A 23,737-nucleotide genomic window follows, 5' to 3' on the forward strand; every position below is an offset into this window, starting at 1 on the left:
GCTCGGTTTACACCTATCGCCATTTCTAGCCACTGGGGGACCATAGGCAGGCTAGGGGAACTCATATTAATGTTAAAAAACCTCATAAAGTGACATTTTCATGCCATGGGACCTTTAATGTATTTTAAAATGTAATTCATTCCTGTGATGGCAAAGCTTAAATTTCAGCAGCCATTACTCCAGTCTTCAGTGTTAAAATAATAAAAATTTTAATAAAGGGGGAAAGTGTGATGTCGTCATTGTTTCGGTAGTGACAAAAGGGAACACATAATCCTCATATTTGGGGGAAATAAACAATTTTAGAACAGTTATGCAATTTTTTTTGTATTTTAGTATGTTTTAGTAGTGTTTTAGCATGCAAGTTAAAATTCTGTATGTGATGTAGTCGCTACCAGAGCATTACAGTCACTACCGAAAATGTGCATTCACTAACGAAACATGGGATGTTTTGTCAAAAATAAAGTATACTGAATTATCAGCTAAGATGTTATGACCGCTTTTAGTTCAATGTGTATTCAAACTAATGAATCCTTCACTTTGAAATCAGTATGATCAACTTTTTGCCTTTTACAAAGAATAATTGTATTCAAAATACAACAAGTGTCATAAATTATACTTGAAATATTGTTCAAATGTAATTGTTATTGATTTACCTCTGAAAATGTTTTAATAAAATAGCAAAAAATATATTTACAATGTAGATGTAAGCAAAATCGTAATAGGTCAATATAACCCTTCTAATTAAATTATTATTACTGTGTTTCGGTAGTGACAGATTTGGGGAGAGGACAAATATTCCAAAACTTTCTGAAAATACAATATGAGAATTAACTGCACATTTACTAGAAATGTGTATCTTGGATATTATACAATTCTCCAAACATTTAAAAATTAGTGTACAGTTCTTACTGTTGTTAATTAATAAAATCTTTCCCTCTCTCAGTCAGGAGCAAAGAATTGGAAAATGAGGCCACCTTACATAAACACAGCTCATCCACACTGGTTTACAGTGGACAAATTAAGCTTCTCAAACCCGTGTACAGCCCAGTATATGAGAATCCCGACAGTGCAGAATTCCAACAAGTGGCAAGGGACTTGGAAGGAATTGTGAGTTTTTTTTATTTGTTCTCAGACTTTTCTTTGCTGTTGGTTCAAGTGATTCAGTTTTATCTGTATTAAAAAAAAAATCCATACATGAACTTCAATAACTTCAATGGCTTTTAAAGTCTTTCAAGGTGTCTATTAGAGCCCGACCGATATGGGTTTTTTGGGACCGTTGGGACCGATTTGCTATATGGGCCATTCTACAGTACTGCAAACTGCTGTCCCACAACCAAAAAACACATTTAAAAAGCATTTTAGTATTCAAATCTTAGATGTTTACTAAGATAATTATATTATCTACTGAAACCCACAATAATATTTAAAATATTAGTAAGCATATAAAATCATCATTTATTGGGTACTTTCAATTGGGAGGTGGCTGTCCCGAACCCTAACCCCTAAATTTCAACTTATGAAAATTATATTGAAATTATTTTTTAATTTTTTTCCATTGTTGTTTTTAAAAGTATCTTTTAAAAAGTGAAGTTAAAAAAAATTGAATTGTATATTTTCTTTGTAAATTATGAAACTTTATGTAAAAAAATGTGTCCCACATTTTTCATGTCACTACCGAAACAGTATGTTTTAGTCCATTGGCCGAGACTGATTTTAACTACACCCCTAAATTTATGATCAGGAAATATTCCTGTGTCCTCCTCTCTCATAGCTACAAGGTGTGAGTAGATAGATCCCATTATTTTGAGGTAAATGTGTTCAAAAGTCTGAAAAATCTTTGTAACTTTAATCAACATCACTACCAAACACGTTTTTTCTGCAATTAAGCACACTTTTTTGGGAGTTATTTCATAACATTTATAGTTTTATATGTGTACCACTGTTCAGAACTGTGCTAGCTAACTGTGCTAGCTGATTAGCATCTTTGAGCTAGGTTCAAAAGTATCTAAAATTGTCACTACCGAAACATGTCGTCATTGTTTCGGTAGTGACAAAAGGGAACACATAATCCTCATATTTGGGGGAAATAAACAATTTTAGAACAGTTATGCAATTTTTTTTGTATTTTAGTATGTTTTAGTAGTGTTTTAGCATGCAAGTTAAAATTCTGTATGTGATGTAGTCGCTACCAGAGCATTACAGTCACTACCGAAAATGTGCATTCACTAACGAAACATGGGATGTTTTGTCAAAAATAAAGTATACTGAATTATCAGCTAAGATGTTATGACCGCTTTTAGTTCAATGTGTATTCAAACTAATGAATCCTTCACTTTGAAATCAGTATGATCAACTTTTTGCCTTTTACAAAGAATAATTGTATTCAAAATACAACAAGTGTCATAAATTATACTTGAAATATTGTTCAAATGTAATTGTTATTGATTTACCTCTGAAAATGTTTTAATAAAATAGCAAAAAATATATTTACAATGTAGATGTAAGCAAAATCGTAATAGGTCAATATAACCCTTCTAATTAAATTATTATTACTGTGTTTCGGTAGTGACAGATTTGGGGAGAGGACAAATATTCCAAAACTTTCTGAAAATACAATATGAGAATTAACTGCACATTTACTAGAAATGTGTATCTTGGATATTATACAATTCTCCAAACATTTAAAAATTAGTGTACAGTTCTTACTGTTGTTAATTAATAAAATCTTTCCCTCTCTCAGTCAGGAGCAAAGAATTGGAAAATGAGGCCACCTTACATAAACACAGCTCATCCACACTGGTTTACAGTGGACAAATTAAGCTTCTCAAACCCGTGTACAGCCCAGTATATGAGAATCCCGACAGTGCAGAATTCCAACAAGTGGCAAGGGACTTGGAAGGAATTGTGAGTTTTTTTTATTTGTTCTCAGACTTTTCTTTGCTGTTGGTTCAAGTGATTCAGTTTTATCTGTATTAAAAAAAAAATCCATACATGAACTTCAATGACTACTAAAGCTTTTAAAGTCTTTCAAGGTGTCTATTAGAGCCCGACCGATATGGGTTTTTTGGGACCGATACAGATATTAGGGAGTAAAAAAAAGGCCGATGTCGATATATCGGCCGATATTCTTTGTGTATATTATAGTACAATACCAGTCATTCCGTTGAAGTTTTTCACTTCGGAACATTCATTCACGGATTTGCCCTACTGTCTTCACACACAGACGAAACTTACTAGAGAAGTGTGACATAATATACCTCCTATACCAGGGATCCTCAAATCTGGCCCACGAGATCCACTTTTGTTTTAGCTCGAACCCTAATCAAACACACCTGAGCATGCTAATCAATGTCTTCAGGATCATTAGAAAATCACAGGTAGGTGAGTTTGATCAGGGTTGGAGCTAAACTCTGCAGTGCATTGGCCCTCCAGGGCAAGATTTGAGGAACCCTGTCCTATACCATATATAAGAGACCTCCTTACTGAAGTGAAAGTGTTGACTGGTGTCACTGTCTCGCAAACGTACCGGCGGATCTCCACCAAATTCGGGGGATCCCTTCAGCTCGAGGAGCCCTCTCAAACGCCACCCTCCGCGCGTCGGTATCCCCCCAGGATCGCTTGATCGGTCGGCGCCGGACCGTGAATGTAACCACCCGTATCTCCCGAACCCCGGGGGCTATCGACGCGGGGGTGGTCTCATTCGAAAGCGGGCCTCTAGACGTACACTCGATTCGCGTTCGAGAGGGTTCCTAGAGCTGAAGGGATCCCCGAATTTGGTGCGGATTCGCCGCACCGTTACGGAGATGGTCGTTCAAAGTTTCAATGGTTTTGAAATAGACTAAGCTTTAAAGTGTTTCATCCAGGTCGCCAGTAGCAAACAATAGAGCACGCTCTGCTGGACAAACTAAGTAATTACACAATGCCAAGCATTTTATCTGCATTATATCTTCTGTAAAAAAAAATTTTCATATCGGCGACATATTTGCCGATACCGATATATCGGCGACAGACTCATATCGGCCGGTAATATCGGCAAAACAATATATCGGTCGGGCTCTAGTGTCTATACACTGCAAAGATTTCATGAAGTGTCATCTGAAGTGGCATAGATAGCACAAATGGCATGTACACATATTGTTGGTATGCAATATATCACAAGCTTAATTTTTGATTGTGTAGTGACAGAAAAAAGACACCTGTATAATAGATAAAGATGGTAGTGGGCGTCTAGCTGACAGACTCGTCAAAGCTGTGTATTTCTTCCCAATTATGCTCAAAAGCACAAGATGGGACTCCTTAGCAATGCCTACCTCAAACAAACAACTTCCCATCGCCCACTCTCAAAATTCCACTCTAAATAGTGACGAAACACGACCCATTTATACATGTTAACCAGGAGTCACTCTCATTTATAATCGCGACATCGTCTGATAAAATCAACATGCATGTACAGTAGATGCATGTTGAGCGGCTATGCGGTGGATTTGGCTATTTTACTTTTTTGTCTCATGCAGCGCACTGCCTACCTCGGAGTAACAAAAAAAAAAAGATTTTTTGCAAAAAAAATTTGAATTATATTAATAGACGAACTATGCTCATATTTATAATTCCAAACAGTCAGTAAGCGACAGGTGCTTGGAAATGCTGTTTTGTACTCATTTATTGACGAGTCGGCTGCGGTGCGGCCAACTGAAAGCGATGCTTCTCTGCCGCTCACTGCACAGAACAGACACCGAGAGAGACGACACTGCGCCGGGAGAGTCAGACCTCGCGCTCGCAGGGCAGCACTGGCGACATCTTCCAACTGAATCATAGCTAAGGTTTATCCAAAAAGTCGCTAGGTTTGTCAGTATATATATTCTATGGGAAAAAGCCGCTAAAATCGTCTGAAAGTTGCTAAATCTAGCGCTGAAGTCGCGCTCGTGTGTGTGAGACGCGGGAGCTGATGGCAGTGGGCGGTGGATATGTTGTGGCGGTCAGTGGATATTGTGGATGAGTTCTTCTGTGTCATCACGTTCTATTAGTTCTACAGCTTCAGTTTCGGAACTTTCACGCTTAGTAACACATACAGCTGTGTCCTCGCCACAGTGCAACAGTGAAAAGAGACCCCCCTTAAACGTGTTCCGAATATTATTTAAACGAACCCGGTATTGCGGTATTTTAAAAATTCATATCATAAGAAAAATAAACACCGGTATTCGGTATGAACCGGTATACCGCCCAGCACTAAGTCAGAGTTTTCATTTTATAAAATAAAATAAATAAAATATTTATTTTCGATTTTCATAATTGTATCATTGAAATAAGCATTTTCTGCTTCAAAATAATGTGTATTGTGAAAAGGGCAATACAACTAAATGTGAATTTATGCCTATAATTGACAATAATTGTAAAATAATCTGCTTCTTTTTTTAGATGAACGATACATTCACCAGAGATCCTCTCCTTTCCAAATACTATACCAAGTCTGTCATCACTGCCTTCAGGTAAAGCTGAACTACAGCTCCCTGATTCAGACAAAGTAAAATGTATAGCATGCTCTCTAAATCTAATAGTTTTTAAATTAAACAATAGATCATTCTTTATGTCTTGATTTTAATACTTAGTGGTTCCGCTGATAGAGATAAATTACAAGTCTAATAGAATCTGGGTTTAAAAAATCACCCTAATAGAACACAAATTATTAATTTCCAGTTCAACTATTACTACTGCTCATGCTCAGGGTTGGGGACCATAAAAACAGAGCGAAAATCCATTACAGCGAATCAGAGTATCATACATAATGGGCTCTTTTTTGATTTGGGTCAGAAACCATCTAGACCGAGCATAGCATCATTCTTAAAATCACACAAAACACCATAGCAACAAGCATTATGCAAAGTTAAAATGCTAAAATTTGTATCAGTACATTATGCATGAGCAAGTACTGCAAAAATCAAGTTGTACTTTCATTCAGTAATATTGCACTTATTAATATTAATATTCATTCATCGTCTTTGCACCACCATGCATCTGCAGTGAAGGAACCTTAGCGTATCATTGGTCTCAATTTGACATTCCTGAGATGGACCAAGAGATCGTCCCAGAGCTGACAGAGGAGCGTGTGGTTAAGGCTCTGCGGAGGAGCATCCGGCAGGAGGGCAAACGAGTCGGGAACATCGCAGTCACTGCCAGCGACATCACTGCTTCATGTAAGATGATTGCTAATTATAAAGACACAGTCGCAGTGCAGTAATAACAGAAGATTATATTGAAAACGGTTGTGAAAAACAACATTATGGCTGTTTTTGTAGCAAAATGCAATGACTAACATGTATGTAAATTACAAAAACAATGATTAAAAATGTATGAAATGGCTCCTTTAGGAGCACTGATGCTTTTTAATAACATTGTAGATAACGGCAGGGACTTGCCCCCATTGTGCAACTCACTGCAACAAAGTAATTCTTTGTTTTTGCAAAAAACTGTAACACTCTGTCCTTCTCCGGTCCCCATCTGCATTATATACACGAGAGCAGTGGCCCTGAGTGACGCCTCAGTGCCCTGCTTAAAATGATATCTCTGTACGGAGACTCATGTCGCTGTAGTGAGGTGAGAGACTGGTATTTGTGAACGTCGGAGTCAAGGTTGAGGGGTGGAGGAGGAGGAACAGAATGTCTGACAGGCCTTTGGAAAATGGAAGGAAAGAGGATTGAAAAATTGTCTCTCTCTCTGCAGCCACAGACCCTCGGATGGCCAGGGACCCCAGATCCAGTGAGTAAAGTGTGTCCCATTTCAGTCACCACTGCACTGTAATTTTCCACCTGGGTTGCCATGCTCTCTCCTGTCACTCACTGAAAAATGCCTGCCCGCCTCGCTCTATCTCTCGCTTGCTTTCCCTTCCACTTACCTTGCTGTGCACAACAGCACGGGGATCTCAAAAACCTGTTTTTCAACCACAGAGAGCATTGCTACAGCTCTTCAACAGCACCTTTGGATAAATGTCTAAATTATCTGCATTAAACTGCAAGTGCATGGAGGTTTCATATGGCTTTAGAGTCAACATGAAAGCAAAATAGACTCTTTTTACTTCAATTAAATGTATGGCTTGTAATCTTTCATAAAAAATGTAATAACTCGATTTGTAGACTTTGCTTATTTGAGAGCAGGGATTCCAAAAAAATGTTTATCAGCCAAACACATTGACGTAAAATATTAAATAAGTACCCTCTGAGAGTTAATATTTCAATAATTTAACAACACATTGGCATATTTACGGTTGTCTGGGTTGCTGGTCACATGACAAGCAGGTAACCAAAAAAGTTGAACAAATACAATTTATTTATTTTGAAAATTTATTTTTTTAAAATTTTATGATTTAATTTGCTATTCATCAACTCACAAACCCCTGCAAGCTTAATATTTAATGTAATATTATTTTAGCATTAATATTTAAGGTTATGTCAATAATAGCAAATAATAGTATATTTAAAAATAATGAAATTAATTTCATTTTAACTTCAAAATCCATTTAATGGTCTCTCCAGTGGCGAAGAGAGAAAAACAAACAAACAGAAGTACATTTACATATAATAATGTTTACATAAAAAAAAGTTTCAATTTGTCTAGAGCTGCTGTAGTGAGATTTGAAGTTAATGATGGGCTGGGGCACTTGGAAGTGACAACAATAATCAACAGCAAATCAACGATTTCAAAACATTTAATTTTTTATTCTGTGGTCAGGGTGAAGTTTTGGGTGTTATTTTGGGACATACACGGTGATTGATAAAATATGCCTCCATTTAGTTTGCAGCACCCACTTTCTACAATCGAATCCGTTCCTGATTAACAAAATCAAGTCTCGCCCTCTATTATTTTTCTTGTTCGATAAACCATTTCACTCTAATACGTCAAGTTACCTTTATTTATATAGTGCTTTATACAATGCAGGTTGTGTCAAAGCACCTTTACAGTGTTTAACAGGAAAATAGTGTGTTGATAATGCAGGAGGACAATAATAAACAATCAATTCTTCAGTTAAAGTCAGTTCATTGTTAATTCAGTGATGTCATCACTGTCGTCCAGCTCAGTTCTCTACAAATAGTGTCTGTGCAGTCAAGCTGACAATATTAACAGAAATTAAGTGTCCCAACTAAGTAAGCCAAAGGCGACAGTGGAAAAGAGCCAAAACTCCATCGGTGAGACGGTGACCGAAATGGGGGGCCAGTTCTCCTCTGGCCAGACGAAACCAGCATGGTGTGGTTTAATTCCAGGCTGTAGCAAAGTCAGATTGTGCAGAGGACTCATCTGGTTCTCATGGTCTTGGTCTAGGTGATGAGGTCTTCGCTGGGGATTTGTCTCTGGGGCTCATCTAGTTGACATGGGTCTCCGCTGACATTCAGGGCTGCAGAGGTCTCTAGGTGCTGATCCACCATCTGATATGTCACAATAGGGAAGAAAATCCAGTCACAGTTTTGGTTCATGCTTTTCCTGTTTCTGTTATCAGAGAAATGCTTTAACAGTCTCATGGCTGACACCACCAGCAAAGAATTTACATCCCCGGAACACCCTAGGAGATACCCAGCTAACTCCCGATGCCAGTGGCAGATCCGCGCTCCTAAAGGTTACGCCATCAGTGTCAAGTTCAGGACCTTCCACATAGAGGATGACTGTGCCAATGATTATGTAGCCATCTATGACTCGCTCAGTCCTGACAGCACGTATGCTATCACAAAGTGAGTACATGCCACTTTCAAACCTCATATTTCATTTGTGCCATTTAGGTTTTACCGTAACCTATAACAATGCTGTTTAAATTAATATAAAGTTAAAAGGCCAAAATGCTTTATCATCACTTGAATACCATAAAAACCTTGCCCCACTTTGAGCAAAATAAAGCAGTTTTTCCTTTTAGGGACTTAAAATTAGCATGTGCTGTAATCTCTGTGTACAACCAATCTTTTTTTAATCTCTTATGCTCACCAAGTCTGCATTTATTTGATCAAAAATACAATGAAAAACAGTAATATTGTGAAATATTATTGGTAATTTAAAATAACCATTTTCTATTTTAATTTATTTTAAAATGTAATTTATTCCTGTGATGTAAAGCTGAATTTTCAGCATCATTAGTCCAGTCGTCAGTGTCACATGATCCTGATTTGATGCTCAAGAAAAAAATGCTTATTATCAAAGTTGGAAATGGTTATGCTGCTTAATATTTTGTAAAATCTGTGATACATTTTTGGATTCTTTAATGAATAGAGAGTTCAAGATAACAGCATTTATTTGAAATATATTTTTTTTTTAACAATATAAAAGTCTTTAATGTAGGGTGGCCATATGTGCCATTTATATGGGACACGTCCTGGCCAGGATTTTTATATTGCCTAAAACATCTAAAGTAGCTTGACCAATAACATGCAGGTATTGTACATAACCTACAGAGTACGATCAAAGTGATGCAAATATGCGCACGTGTTTGTTCATTCGTTCGACTTGAAGCGTTGCTGAGCACCGATCATGACACAAAAGTACTGCAAGAGCGATTCGAAAGCATAAGGAGCCATCTGCTCTGCTCTCTATAGCTCTTGTGAATGTCATACAACAATCGATCTGCACAGTGCAAACAGCTAAAACCTGGATATTTTAGGCAATATAGAAATCCTGGCAAGGACGAGTCCTGTAAAAATGGCCCGCGTGCGGTCACCGTATTTTAATGTCACTTTTGATCCATTTAAGGCATCCTTGCTCAATAAAAATATTAATTTCTTTGAAAAAGTAACACACTGTACAGATTATAGGTAATATCCTCAATGCATCTCTACCTTCTAAACTTCAAGGACGAAACCCTCTCATCGGCGCTGATTACAGACATTTCAATTCAATTTCATTTTCACAGTTGGCCTAAGGCTTCTTGCTGAAGATTGGCTTGTTAAAGGGGTCATGGGATGCCCATTTTCCACAAGTTGAAATGATTCTTTAGGGTCTTAATGAAAAGTCTGTAACATAGTTTGGTTAAAATTTCTCAATGGTAGTGTAAAAAACACCTTTTTTACCCTGTCCAAAACAGCTCTTTTCAGAGCGCGCAGTTTTGTAGCATTTTCCTTTAAATGTTAATGAGCTCCGCTGACCCCGCCCCTCTATTCCAAGCCGCTCTCTGAGGGACTGTTTACTTTAACCACATTCATCGTGAAACTTGTTAATTAGCACATTATTAGGAAAGGCGATTTGCAAAGATTCATTAAAAAACCTTATACTCGCTTCTTCTGGAGGTGAAGCTGGATCACGAATGATTCGCGCGAACATAGACACATTTAAGTAGATTGGGGGGCGCATTCCCTTCAAAAACCAACGTAATCCACTAAGTCTTCAGCAGCTCAGATGTCGGGAATAAATGACGACTGCTATGTTCATTATTACATCCAACAACAAAACACTTCAATCGCTTAGGAGACATTCTTGTCTTCCCCTGCACCGGAGTCGACACAATGGCGGACAAAAGGTGGATCTTTATCATTATAGGGTGGTTGTGTACACACACTGCCAACACACATTTCAGTTCAAACATCTTGTAAAAGTGCATGTAGCATCCTATGACCCCTTTAAGACCCCGCTCTAGCACCTCTCAGATACATGCCAAGTTTTAGTCACCTTATCACTGGGTGATGACAGACTTTAGTAAAGGAGCACTTGTTTTTTTGTTTTTTTAGTTTCTTGATTTATTTATTCTATGTAACAAATCACCTGAAGTGTATAGGTTGCGAGCTGTATCTTGCAGCCAGTGGGCTCTGAATATAATTCTCACAACACTCAGCCTCTGCCCCGTTTCCAAGGTGACACAGAGTTTCTGTGCATCACAGCCATACAGTTTTTAATAATGTTGTTACGCCCCAGGTCTCTCTCTCTCTCTCTCTCTCTCTCTCTCTCTCTCTCTCTCTCTCTCTCTCTCTCTCTTTCTCTCGTGAGGCTTCTTAACTCGATATACCCATTTGACTTTGCTTGTCAATGTAGTTTCACACTGCCAGTCAAAGTTTGGACATCCTTGACTGAATTTCTGATCTTAAAGAGCCCAAAAAAATCCATATATTTTAGGCTGGAGGTCATCTAGGGGCTTATATACTCCTAAACGGTGACAAAATGCACTTTATGAACAAACATACCAATAATACACACTACACAGATTTTCATCCAATCAATTTCCCATCAAGCAATTTCATTGATATATACTTTAGTATATAAAATAAAGCACTGTTCTATACAGTTGCCACAGTTCTAACACTCTTGTGTCTTTATGTCACAGACAGTGTGGACTTCGACCTCCTACAAATCCTCTTGAGGTAGTTTCTTCTGGTAACATCATGCTCGTCAACCTAATCACAGATAAGGTCCAGAGACCTGGATTCAGAGCGGTTTACACTGTCATTCCTGCTATTGCTGGTAACGTCAGTGATTGTTTTGTACAAACGCTTTAGTATTTTATAAAGTCATCATCCAAGTCAAAAGTCTTTGTAGCTATGAAACTTGAAAAACAAATGTTGAATTGGTCTAGAAAGTATTCCATTTCAGTTTCATAATATCTGTTTTCTATTCATTTCCCCCCTCCATATTAATTTCTAGCTGGGAGCTGTGGAGCATCTCTGACTACGCCCACTGGAAACTTCACCTCTCCTCAGTTTCCTAGTTTCTATCCTCCTTTGATCGACTGCAACTGGAACATCAATGTAAGCCTCACATGACCGTTTCACTTTTCTTTGTTTACCAACAGAGAGAACTCGTGTTTTGAAATTAAAGGAATATTTCCGTATCTCTTCAGTTGTTGAAATATCCATTCTTCATATTTTGAAATATGGTCTTTCTTTTATTATTTTCTTTCTACAGTGAAACGCAAAAGCAGATGTTAGGCAAAATATAATTTTTAAATGAATACATTTTTTCAGTAAGGTTGCCTAAAATTGAACAAAAGTGAGAGTAAAGACATTATATTAAAAAAATAATAATAATATTAACAGTTCTTTTGAATTTTCTGTTAATCAAAGAATCCTGAAAAAATGTATCACAGTTTCCACAAAAATATTAAGCAGAACAACTGTTTTCAACATTAATAATAATTAGAAATGTTTCTTGCGCACCAAATCAGCATCTTTGAATGATTTCTGAAAGGATCATGTGACTCTGAAGACTGGAGTAATGATGCTGAAAATTCAGCTTTGCGTCACAGGAATAAATGACATTTTACAATATAATAAATACAAAACAGTTCCTTTAAATTAAAATCATATTTCACAGTGTTACAGTTTTTGCTGTATTTTTATCAAATAAATGAAGCTTTGCTGAGCGTAAGAGACTTATTTTAAAAACATTAACAAATCTTGCTGACCCCAAAGTTTGGAACAGTAGTGTATGTATTTTAAGTAAATATGTGGCTAATAATAATTCAAATTTTGGCTGCGCGTCTTCAGAAGGTTTGAAATATAGTGCATAAGTGTAGAGTACTTTTATGTAGAGCAGCTCATGCATTCTGCCTACATCTCATTTTGCGTTTCACAAAAGAAGTAATATGGGATCGGAACAATATGATGGTGAGTAAATGAAAATATTTTCGTATTTGAATAAACTACTTCTCTTGAGTAGCAAAGTGTTTCGATTCTGTCATTAGGCTGAAAATAACCCTGAACACCATTGTGTGGATTCTGTAGGTTCCTGCTGGCAGAAAGATAAAGATAGAGTTCAGTATGTTCCGTGTGAAAGAGCCGGGGGTGGACACTAGCAGCTGTCACAAAGACTTCATAGAGGTGCTGGGTAAAAAGTAAGTTCTGTCATCTGTCCTGCCATGCCAGCCAGAAAGATATTCCCCATCGTTTCTTGTCAGCTTCCTGATAGTCTATGAAATAAAATGGCAAAAGGCCCAATAAATAAATTTGATGTTAATTTATCTGAAAACCATCTGCAGTAGTCTGTTGCCAATTCATTTTTAGTTTTCTTAGTCTTTGTTGTATTAACAATTCATTCCTTCCTCCATTTTTAAAGGTATTGTGGAGAGAGACGTAGACTTGTTCTCTCTAGCGCCACCAATACCTTGGAAGTGAAGTTCCATTCAGATGAATCCTACACTGATAAGGGTTTCAGGATCACTTACACCGCCTTTGACCCTGTAAACCGTACGTAAGCCCGGTGTTTCAATATGCCTAGCTAAACGCAGTGATGAAATTTTGATCCAGGACCATTTAAAACCAACAGATCACATTATTCTATCATTAGAACTCTCTTTAACTTCTCCTTTGTGTTGAGTTCTGGCTGTCTTCCTGTTTTCACTCTCATGAATTTCATCCCCAGCTTGCCCTGGTCAGTTTGCGTGCACCTCAGGCTACTGCATCAAAAAAGAGCAACACTGTGATGGGTGGAACGACTGCGAAGACATGAGTGATGAGAAAAGCTGCCGTAAGTCTCATCCCTGTCAGGATTTTGCCAAATTTCATTTAAACCTTTAAATTGAATTAGCCCTGTCCAACGGGATACCGATGTAGAATGACAGGAAGATGAATTCAGAATTCTAATTCAAAGACTGAATTCAAACACTATTCAGGGGTATATAAAATTCAGTCCAAATGAATAAAATCTACATCAATAATTATGTTCATATGTTTTCTTAAACTGATTGAACAGATTCCTCCAATTTAAGTTAAAAAATGGCAGTTTTACTCATTGTTTTTAGATGCACAGGACATTATTTAAAACATTAACACTAAAATGATACAATTTTACATAATAGTATTGTATTTATGTATGTATTATATTAAATATTTGTCATTTTTGGTTTATAAAATGAATGGCATTATGTATTGAACATAATTTACACCATAGGTGGTATTTCAAACATCAGTTCTTTAGATAATCTAATGCTTCTGGAAATAGCTTATATGTTGTATGAAAGCATGGTTATGTTTAATTCAAAATCAAGTGTAAGTTCTACTTCTTTAACTTCAGATTTGCATTATTATTTTGCATTCTCTTTGCTGCCTAACAAGTAACCAGTAAACTTAAATAAACTGAAATAACTTTTTGACGAGTTTTTACGTTGTACTAATAATTGACAAAGTCAGGTGATGTTTTAGATACAGTTTATGTTGACGCATTCAGTTTAATGTGTTTTGTGTTTCAGACTGTGATGACGAACAGTTCACTTGCAGTAATGGCCTGTGTAGGCCTCAGTACTTTGTGTGTGACAGAGTAAATGACTGTGGTGACAATAGTGATGAGGAACATTGTGGTGAGTTTCTCCTATTATGTTTTAATGATCGTATTTATTTATATCAGCATCTGCCTTTCAGGAAGTTAATTCAAATGAAACAAAATACATTTAAGGATACACTAAGTACTGACAGACAAAGCAGTGGCAGGTGTTTTATCTCCATAAAGCGGGACTGCAATGAGGTCCCATGACTAGCTGTTTCCTGGGATTCATATAAACACTGACTTAAGATGAACTTATTTTGAACTATGACATTTTCCTGGAGAACTTCAACATATTTAAGATTTGCTTCATTGTGGCATTCTTTAAAAAGCTACTTTGATTTTTGCCATTGAAGGACACTTGACAAGGTTTTGTTTTGTTGTTCCTCTTAGATTGTGGCAGAGCTGAGGAAAGGTGCGGAGATGGCGCCTGCATCCCACAAGAATTTATATGCGATGGGAAAAATGACTGTGCTGACGGCAGTGATGAGGTCTCATGTGTAGCATGTGAGTGGATACTTTGACTTAGTGACCACAATCTGCTTTTTCATTGAGCTTAACACCAGTGGCCTGTAGCACGAAGCAAGATGAACAAACTCAGAGTAGGTTTAGAGTTGACAAAACCAAACAAATCCAACCTGGTTTAGATCAGGATCAGCGGGCTCACAAAGCTCGATATAAACGTTCTCTGTCAACTCAGAGTTTGAACCAGAGTTTGGAGCGTGTGCACCTGAAAGTGTGACGTGTGCGGCAAACAGCTAATCACAGGGAACGTGTGGAGAGCATCAGCAAAGCGTCATCGCAATTCACTTTTCTGTTGAAGATTAAGAGATGTCATTATTAAAAATACATTTAAATGCATTTACAAGGCAGGAATAAACACATCTGCTGCAGCAAAAGTTTGAGAAGGCAGCAGAAAGGAATCATGCGAAGGAATCAACTGAATTTAATTATTTATATATAGTTTCAGACAGAGCTCAAAAGAAAAACATATAAGTTTAGTCATTTTAAAAGTTGGATGTATTAAAGCTTATCTGTATGTATTTATATTTAATTTAAATGCAAGGCTTAAAATGAATTGCCACTTCATATGATAATTATATGAATATGTTAAACAATTATAATTAATATAATATAAATATAATAAATAAGTAGCCGCAAATATGTAGACGCAGGGTAGCTGTGTAGCGTAAGTTACCATGGTGACGAAACCCGCTCAAATCCAACCCACCTTCTTGAGCCTGAAAACTCAAAGTTTGCTCAAACTAAACATGAACTTACCTGGGTAAAAACTGAAACCGGCTTTGTGCTACAGGCCACAGGTTAATCTAGTTTGTTTTGTAAGCTTATTTGCATTGAATATACCTATTCACAAGCAACAAAATAAAAATAAAATATATTTGTTATTTTATTTTATAAATGAAACAAAATAAAACAATAAATACATATATAAAAAATAAAATATTATAATTAAAAATTTAATAAAATAAATCTCGGTCCAATGTAAGGAAATGGGACAAAAATGCAACAGGTTTGATACAAAATTGAATTAGTCAATATAGGCCATATATAATTACTCAATATAATTATAACTTATATATGTAATGTATGTGTAACATTTTGATGACAAAATTGGATTAACTTTTTTTTTATATATATGAGAATGTGCTAACTTATAATGGAAATATTGTTACAATAGAAAAAAAAAAAGAATGGTCCTAAAAATAGACTTTATTTTCTTTGCACAAAACATAATGGCACTTTTTTTCTTTGAGGTAAACATTAGACATTTTCATGGTGAGATTAACATATGCAGGTCCTGAGTTATTCACAAAATCATAAAATATTAAACATGCTTTCTATTGTTGGGCTGGATGTTCATTTGCAGTGAGATTTGGGACTATCCTACGTGTTTGTAGTTTAGGGTCTCTAATGTCCAAAAGTTAAAGTTAGGTAAAAATATAAAGTTTGCTGTCACAGTAAATGGCTAGTCATTAAAAAGGTCAATTAAAATATTTAGAGGTTTTGGATGTTTGTGGATGTTTTAAATGTACTTTTAAACAGACGGCTGTATTTGAATTTTGATTTATTTTTTTAAACATTTTCTGCTGGCTTGAAGTGTTTCTCCACTTCTGCGGATGTTAAACTGACATACATTAATATCTTCCACTGGATATTGAGTACCATTAATTAATATGATAATTAACCTGCTTTTAATATGCAAAATAGACACTTGTGAGCAATAGCTTCAACACTAGAGCTGAAATCACACGTTTTTGCTTTATTCTACTGTGTACAAACTTCTTTACTGCCCACTCTTTCCATCTCAAAGTTGTTCATTGTTTTTGTATCCTTCAGCAGAGATGTGACCTATCACACAATCAATAGGCCTGATCAATATGCTGGCTCTTATATTGCCATGAACGAGGTGTAGGTCTTTGGTGATGAAAAGAAGCTGCACTTGATGTTTTTTCCCTCATTTACCTCAAGTTTGACTTTTTCTATACTCTCTTCCTCTCTTAGCGGCCGGTATCTGCAATGATTTCTCCTTCAAGTGTAAAAACAAGCAGTGTGTAAACAAAGTGAATGCAGAGTGTGATCGCGAAGAGGACTGCTCAGATGGTTCGGATGAGCAGGGATGTAGTAAGTCACATTTTTTTTATATATATTTTTGCTTTTATTGCACAATATTAATATTTTTTTTATTAAATCACAGCTGTGCTGTTATTCAGAATAACAGCACTGTTGCTCCTGTGATGTTGCCTAAATATATAATTTAACTGTAGTGCTCAGTTGGGTATTTCAGTTGTTTTACAATGATCTCAAATGTGGTTAATCTAATCATAATTAGGAGTTAGACGTATCTCTCATTATATTCGATTTGCTGTTTGGAGTCTTTTATTTTTCACTCAAATGTTACATAATGTGAAGCTGCACTGATGCCACTGATGATTTATTTGTTATGAATGTACTTTGATTGTAGTTGAAAAACAAAAGACATTGCCAGTTGATTATAAACTCTCTCTCTCTCTCTCTCTCTCTCTCTATATATATATATATATATATATATATATATATATATGAGTTTATAATCAACTGGCAATGTCTTTTGTTTTTAATCTGTACAATATGAGTTATCTGCGTTTTTTATTTTTATTAATCAGTATTAGCAAATATTGGATATTTAAACGTTAAGATATAGATCATCACCTACTGATTTAAAGGCACACCAATTATGACAAAGATGTATCCCTTTATCCTTTTTTAAATGTATTTATTCATTCATTTTAATTGTCTGCTTTTTTTAAAACTAATTTAAAGAGACAGCAAACGACTACCAGTGAGAAAAAGTACAACTTTTATTAATATTTCTTTGAGATGCACAGTAAAATTTCTTTCAGACGAACTATTTTGTGAAACAAATTAATTGTTAAAATCCAATTGTTATAATTGTATTTAATTTGACAGTAATATAGATTTATAATATGTAATATAGGCGAATACAAATATGAGTATGAACTTTAGGTCATACCGCCCACCTCTAGTGTTTTTATTGCATAATCATTTGAAGATAATGAGCTTCCCAGTGTGTTTTCACAAGCTTTTGGTGTTTCGATAAATTTAAAAACAATTGTAATTTCCAGAAGTTGCTGCTGCATCATCAACAACGTGGTAATTAGTGTTAAAAATTCACATCAGAGCCCTAAGCCATTATACATTTTTTATGAAACCTTATATGACATTATTCTTCTTTTATAGGCCTCAGGGTTGCTAGTTTCTTTTTCCTTCCTCATTGTGTTTTTATCAGCCAGCACGGTTCGTTCCTCTATATATCTCTGCCTTGTTATGATTTTGCTCGAGTCCCGCTAAAGGCCGACGGTCCTGTGAGTCAGAGCAGATGTTACGAGAAACTCGCCATCTTTCAGTGCAACCAGTTTTGCAGTTAGCCCTCTGATCTTATCCCTGCTGGTCTTGTTCAAGACCCCCATCACCTCTCTTCTCAGCATGCCAATGCTAGCTAGCCCGTTGTCTTCCTTGAAGTCTTTGTGTTTGAACCATTTCTACTATTTGGTTTCAGACTGTGGAGTCCGGCCATACAAGCACAACCGTATTGTGGGTGGGCAGAACTCAGATGTGGGTGAATGGCCGTGGCAGGTCAGTCTACATTTCCAGACCAGCGGACACGTTTGCGGCGCCTCAGTCATCTCCAACAAATGGCTGCTGTCCGCTGCCCACTGCTTCATCCAGCCTGATTCAGCGTGAGTCAGTTTATTGCATCTCTGTATTTTTCTTTGCTTAATTTAGCTGTAGTTGATGATAATTTATCACAGACATAAATTAGACATTAACTAAATATCTTTCTCCATTTGCTTTGTGCTCAAACATAAACCAACATCAAAGCCTAAGCTTGTATTTATTGTCATTGGCCAGCAGGTGGCGCACGAGACATGCAATACAATCATACTTTACCTTGATAAATTATTCCAACATGTTTCTGAGACTAAAACACTAAAGCTGAATTGAAAAATAATTCACTCTCCTGAGCTATGGTTTCAGCATGAAATCAAAATCGACCCCATTTACTTTCTTAATAAACATTTCTGGTCTTATTGTGAATGATACATCGGTGCACAATGTTTGTTTTTAATCTTTCATCAAAATGTAATAACCTGTTCCACCTCTGAAATGACTTTGCAATTCGGATGAAATCACCAAGCCCTCTTATTTTTCAGTCCCTCTTCATATAGATGTCCTATAAACACAGCTTTTCACAATCCGGCCCATACGTTTTTTTTCCATTGAATATTCTGAGTTCTTGTCAGCTTTCAAAACTTGAAATGATACATTATTTCAGCAAATACAATTATCAGATTATTGGTGTAACCTTTTCCAAGCTTTTTGGTGTTTCAGTGAATTTTGAATAATAGACGTTACTGCATCATTGTCAATGTGGTAATTAGTGTAAAAGTTCACATTTCCTCAGATTTCCTGTCAAATTACAGATTTTAAATGTATTTGAATGCCATTTCATATTGACCTTTCAAAACAACTAACCTCTAAAACAACATTAGATTGTCTCCAACATCCTCAAATTAGATATTTATATAAGCAAATACATTTATCAGATTATTTGTGTAACGTTTTAGCTGTAACACCCACCTCTAGAGTCTTTATTATATAATCATTGGAAGATAATAAGCTTCCCAGTGTGTTTTCAAAAGCTTTTGGTGTTTCAATGAATTTAAAACCAACTATAAAGTGTGGAAATGTACTCTTCTTCAGATTTTCTGATTTATAATGCTTTTGAACACCATTTTATGTTGATCTTTTTTAAACGACTAACCTCCAAAACAACATTTGTGTCTATCGCCGACAGCTACAAAAAGATATCCAACTGGCTGACGTACAGTGGTCTGCGGGACCAGAACATCAAGGACTCTGTTCAGAAGCGCACTTTGAAGAACATCATCACCCACCCAAACTACGACTCAATGACCTACGATTATGACATCTCACTGCTGGAACTGAGTGATCCATTGAACTTCACCAACACCGTGCATCCTATCTGCCTTCCAGCGCCGACTCATGTCTTCTCGGCCGGTAGTTCCTGCTTTGTTACGGGCTGGGGCACGCTCCGAGAGGGAGGTGAGACAGCTTGTGTGCCTGAGGGCTGCCCTTTGCGTTTGGAGTTCCTTTTTCCATGAGATACCTTTGGAATTTTACCTCTCAAGTTTGACATTTATCAATCCAATGTCTCAATGTGACTTTTAACACAAGTTTTGTTCTAAGATTTTGTGGAAGCACATAACTTAATTATAATCAATGTTTCAAACACCCATAATAAGGAAAGATGCTCTTTGTTATTAGATTCGTTCTCATAGGACTAATGTTTTATGTGTGTGTTGTAGGAAGTGTTGCACAAATCTTGCAGAAAGCAGAAGTAAAGGTGATTAATGATACAGTATGCAACATGGTGACTGAAGGTCAAGTGACCTCTAGAATGATGTGTAGCGGCTACCTCACTGGAGGTGTGGACGCTTGCCAGGTAAAAACATTCCTGCCTTTTTTTTTTTTCTTCTTCTTTTTTTTTTTTTAAGACACTGAATCTGATATTTTCATTTTGTTCTGGTCCGCTTGCAATATATGCAGAAATAAATCCGATATGTTTTTTTTATTTTAATGACAAAGTGACTTGGACTGTCAGGTCAAACGATTCTTCTTATATTTTATCTTGAAGTAAAATATTGTGAATAATTATGTTAATAATACAAAAAAAAACAAAAAAACAATTATTCTCTCTTGCCACAATACAGAACACTGCACATTGACCAAATTGCGCATATATAGTGTATGAAATTATGTATGAAATATTGTCAATAGTGTAGCAGTGTATTAAATTTTTACATAAAATGTTGCAGTGCTCACATAGACACTTTCAAACCAAATAGCTTTCTGTTTGTTGGTCAGCATGGACCAACTTGAACTTGATGCGAAATCGGCGTAGGGAAATCTTTCGCTTTCGGGCGAAATTCCAGATTGCAGAGATTCCTATTAAAATGACTCTTTTAACCACATTTCAACCACAAAAATTCACTGAACAGTACATGCTGTGCTGTTATGCCACTATTTTTTAAATTGCCATTTACAGACTCGATCACAACACCCCCACCCCAGTTGCGAGTTAAAAATCTATACATCTACAACACGTGCAAAATTACACGTTTATTGAATGTTAATGAATTCAAGGTGGTTTAATAGGCATTTAGATGCATTGTCAAGCCCCGAGTCTTGTTTTGTCTTGTTCTATTCATTCAGAAACACCTACAGTACAAATATGACATGAGTATAATGCCATCAAAGTGTTCAGCTAATGTTGTTGTCTTCCTGCAGTGTGTGTACAGCCTCGTAGTGGAGAAGATTAATTATTCTACCTTGTTCCCTGATATTTAAATGAGCTGATTTCCATAATTTCTACTTCTATCTCACTTGTTATTCATCTTGCTTTCCTCTTCTGAACGCTCTGTGCGTCTCTCTTATTCTGGGTGTAATCTTCTTAGTGTGCTTTTCTCTCGCATAGGTTCCGGTCCTGGTCTTGTGACTCATTTCTATCTTCCTCTTCTGCTATAGGAGCTCATAGATTTTGTGCACATTCTCTCTCTCTCTTTGTACTTTGCGTTGTTTGTCTTCCTTTCTCTCTCTCCTCTCACCTCCCAATTCAAATATGCTTTATTGCCACGTCTGTTTACATTGCAATATTGGCAAAGTAATTAAGAGCCGAATTGTATTACACACAAAACAAATCATTCAGGAATAATAGTAATGGAATGAAATGACACAGTAAATAAGCAGCTTAAATTAGAGGTACAAAATAATAAATGATAAGTGATTACAATAATAATTAAAACGTTTGCAACTGCTTTACAAGCCCTCCTTTTTTCCTTTCTGTTTTTCAGTTTCTCATATACATAATCATCATTTCATCTCCTTTTTCAATTTCAAGCACTTTATTGGCATGATTATTTTATATACAATATTGCAAAGCATCAATACACACAATTAAAAAACAAACTGGAAAAATAAATACAAAATAAAATAATCACAATATACTGTACATTAAAAATGAAGTAAACATTCAGTGATGCATTAAAGTACATTCTCTAGAATATATCGACAGGCAACTCTTGAATACGGTCATCAAATATGTTTAGTTACATGAGTGTCCTCCATGCATTTCGTCGAGTTTTGGAAAATGTGGAATGACGTTTAAAAGTTTCTTTCTTTTGGCTTCCACAGGGAGACTCCGGCGGTCCTCTTGTATGTCGTTCCGATGTTGGCAAATGGTTCCAGGCTGGAATAGTGAGCTGGGGAGAAGGCTGCGCTCGGCGGAACAAGCCTGGCATCTACACACGTGTCACCAAACTGCGGGACTGGATCCGTGAAATCACAAACATATAGTGAAGCCTGGACCTGCAGTCATACGACAACCAAAGCAGAAGAACACAAGTGTTGAGTGCCGTGAATATTTAGTACAGTATGTGAGCCACACTCATAAAAACGAAAGTGAATACAGCTTTGGTCGACATCCTTTGTGAGAAAAAATTCATTCAAATTGAACTTGCATGCGTTTCAGACCACCTGGTCGTTTTCATAATAGCATTTTCATTCAGTATGACTATTTGGTTGTTATGGCTTATGAATGATGTTTTTCATAGCGGTATCAATCTAAAGTTGAGTTCAACTTTAGTCAACCAAATAAAAAGGTTCATAAAATACATGCAGATACCACTATAATGAGAATATATATCACTGTGATGTACTGTTACACTCATTTACCAACTCTTTGTCACGCAGTTGAAGTTCCATTTGTTCGTATCTGAACAGTAACTTCATAAATGGCACTTAGAGATCAAACTGTCCTATAATGAGCCTGCCAGCACTTATGACCTGGTGGAAGTCATGTTGTTATCTTTATGAATTATGTTCTGTTTAGTATTTTTCTTATGCTCAAAATGTGCCTTTGTTCCAAAGACTGGACCCTGCCTCTTCTCAGAAACTCTTGTTTCCGGCTTTGGAGGTAGCTTCAATCCCTACATTTTTTTCCCCCTTAAGCGAAGGTCAAAAGCTTCTTTGCAATCTAGAAATTTCTGTAAGCATCCCACTCAGGTTGACCTTCTTTCTTCTTTCCTGATCTCGGAACCTCAGTGCCAAAGCTCTGAAATGGAGGATTAGGTAAAAATAGGATATTTCCATCATCCATTTGCCAATACAACCAAGGCCAACATAGGTCACTGACTTCTGCTGCATGTTAAAGTTCCAGCCAATCAATGTCAAAGTTGTTGGCTGAAACAACCTAGCAGGATGGTCTCTCCTTCAAAGAGGCCCGACCGTATCGAGGAATCTATACAGCCGGTTCCTCATAGACTTGGCAAGTTTCTTTCCCATGGAAAGTCCACTTGCTTAGTAAGATTTTCAGGCTTTGTAGTGTAGTGACTTATTTTCCCAGGATGTACAAGAGACGTTCGCTGTATTTTGAGCGATGTCAGGCAATAAATGCTATATTTGTGTACTACAGAAGTTTCATATAGCATCATGATGTGCAATTTGACCTGTTGAGGGCTTGTTAGACTTTCATTTTTAAATTGTTTTTAAACTGCATTGATTATGTGTGGCTTTATGTGTCTGGGTGACTTAAATGCGCTTTGTATTGTTAATGTAACTGAACTTGTTGGTCTTTTCTGTGTCGTTATATTTTATATTTTAACACTATGCAAATGTTTTAATGTATGCAAATTTTCCTAGAGTTTATAATATTTTCTTGACAATAAAATACATGCTGGTTTTAAATTACTTTTTTTCCAGAATATAGTGTTTTGGGTAATTTCCAAGTAATTTCATTTCCCCCTCAAAATGCAACATGTAAAGAAAACTCAAAACCGTTTTTTCATCAATATTAAAGGGGTCATATGATGCGATTTCAAGTTTTCCTTTCTCTTTGGAGTGTTACAAGCTGTTCGTGAATAGATAA

The 23,737-nt window shown here is 36.4% G+C and overlaps 1 protein-coding gene across 4 annotated transcripts in view; it reads left to right on the top strand.

Annotated features, from left to right (window-relative positions):
- The window catches only part of st14 (ST14 transmembrane serine protease matriptase), a 40,627-nt gene extending 17,064 nt beyond the window's left edge, over nt 1-23,563 (top strand). For 3 of the 4 annotated variants that reach the window (XM_016507720.1, XM_016507719.1, XM_016507721.1), the window contains 17 exons: nt 944-1,107; nt 5,416-5,486; nt 6,019-6,191; nt 6,718-6,753; nt 8,486-8,714; nt 11,282-11,418; nt 11,599-11,702; nt 12,678-12,787; nt 13,009-13,139; nt 13,315-13,419; nt 14,141-14,248; nt 14,605-14,718; nt 16,735-16,854; nt 18,290-18,470; nt 19,589-19,857; nt 20,121-20,257; nt 22,006-23,563. In XM_016507720.1, the coding sequence (XP_016363206.1) occupies nt 944-1,107; nt 5,416-5,486; nt 6,019-6,191; nt 6,718-6,753; nt 8,486-8,714; nt 11,282-11,418; nt 11,599-11,702; nt 12,678-12,787; nt 13,009-13,139; nt 13,315-13,419; nt 14,141-14,248; nt 14,605-14,718; nt 16,735-16,854; nt 18,290-18,470; nt 19,589-19,857; nt 20,121-20,257; nt 22,006-22,167 (2,351 nt within the window). In that variant the 3' untranslated portion in view covers nt 22,168-23,563. Of the gene's footprint in view, nt 1-943; nt 1,108-2,659; nt 2,905-5,415; nt 5,487-6,018; nt 6,192-6,717; nt 6,754-8,485; nt 8,715-11,281; nt 11,419-11,598; nt 11,703-12,677; nt 12,788-13,008; nt 13,140-13,314; nt 13,420-14,140; nt 14,249-14,604; nt 14,719-16,734; nt 16,855-18,289; nt 18,471-19,588; nt 19,858-20,120; nt 20,258-22,005 lie in introns of those variants that run through there. The other variant, XM_016507723.1, reaches the window with a different exon arrangement.
- Nucleotides 23,564-23,737: the final 174 nt, after the last annotated feature.

Source organism: Sinocyclocheilus anshuiensis, unplaced genomic scaffold, assembly GCF_001515605.1.
Source record: "Sinocyclocheilus anshuiensis isolate Anshui unplaced genomic scaffold, SAMN03320099.WGS_v1.1 scaffold758, whole genome shotgun sequence".
NCBI lineage: Eukaryota > Metazoa > Chordata > Actinopteri > Cypriniformes > Cyprinidae > Sinocyclocheilus > Sinocyclocheilus anshuiensis.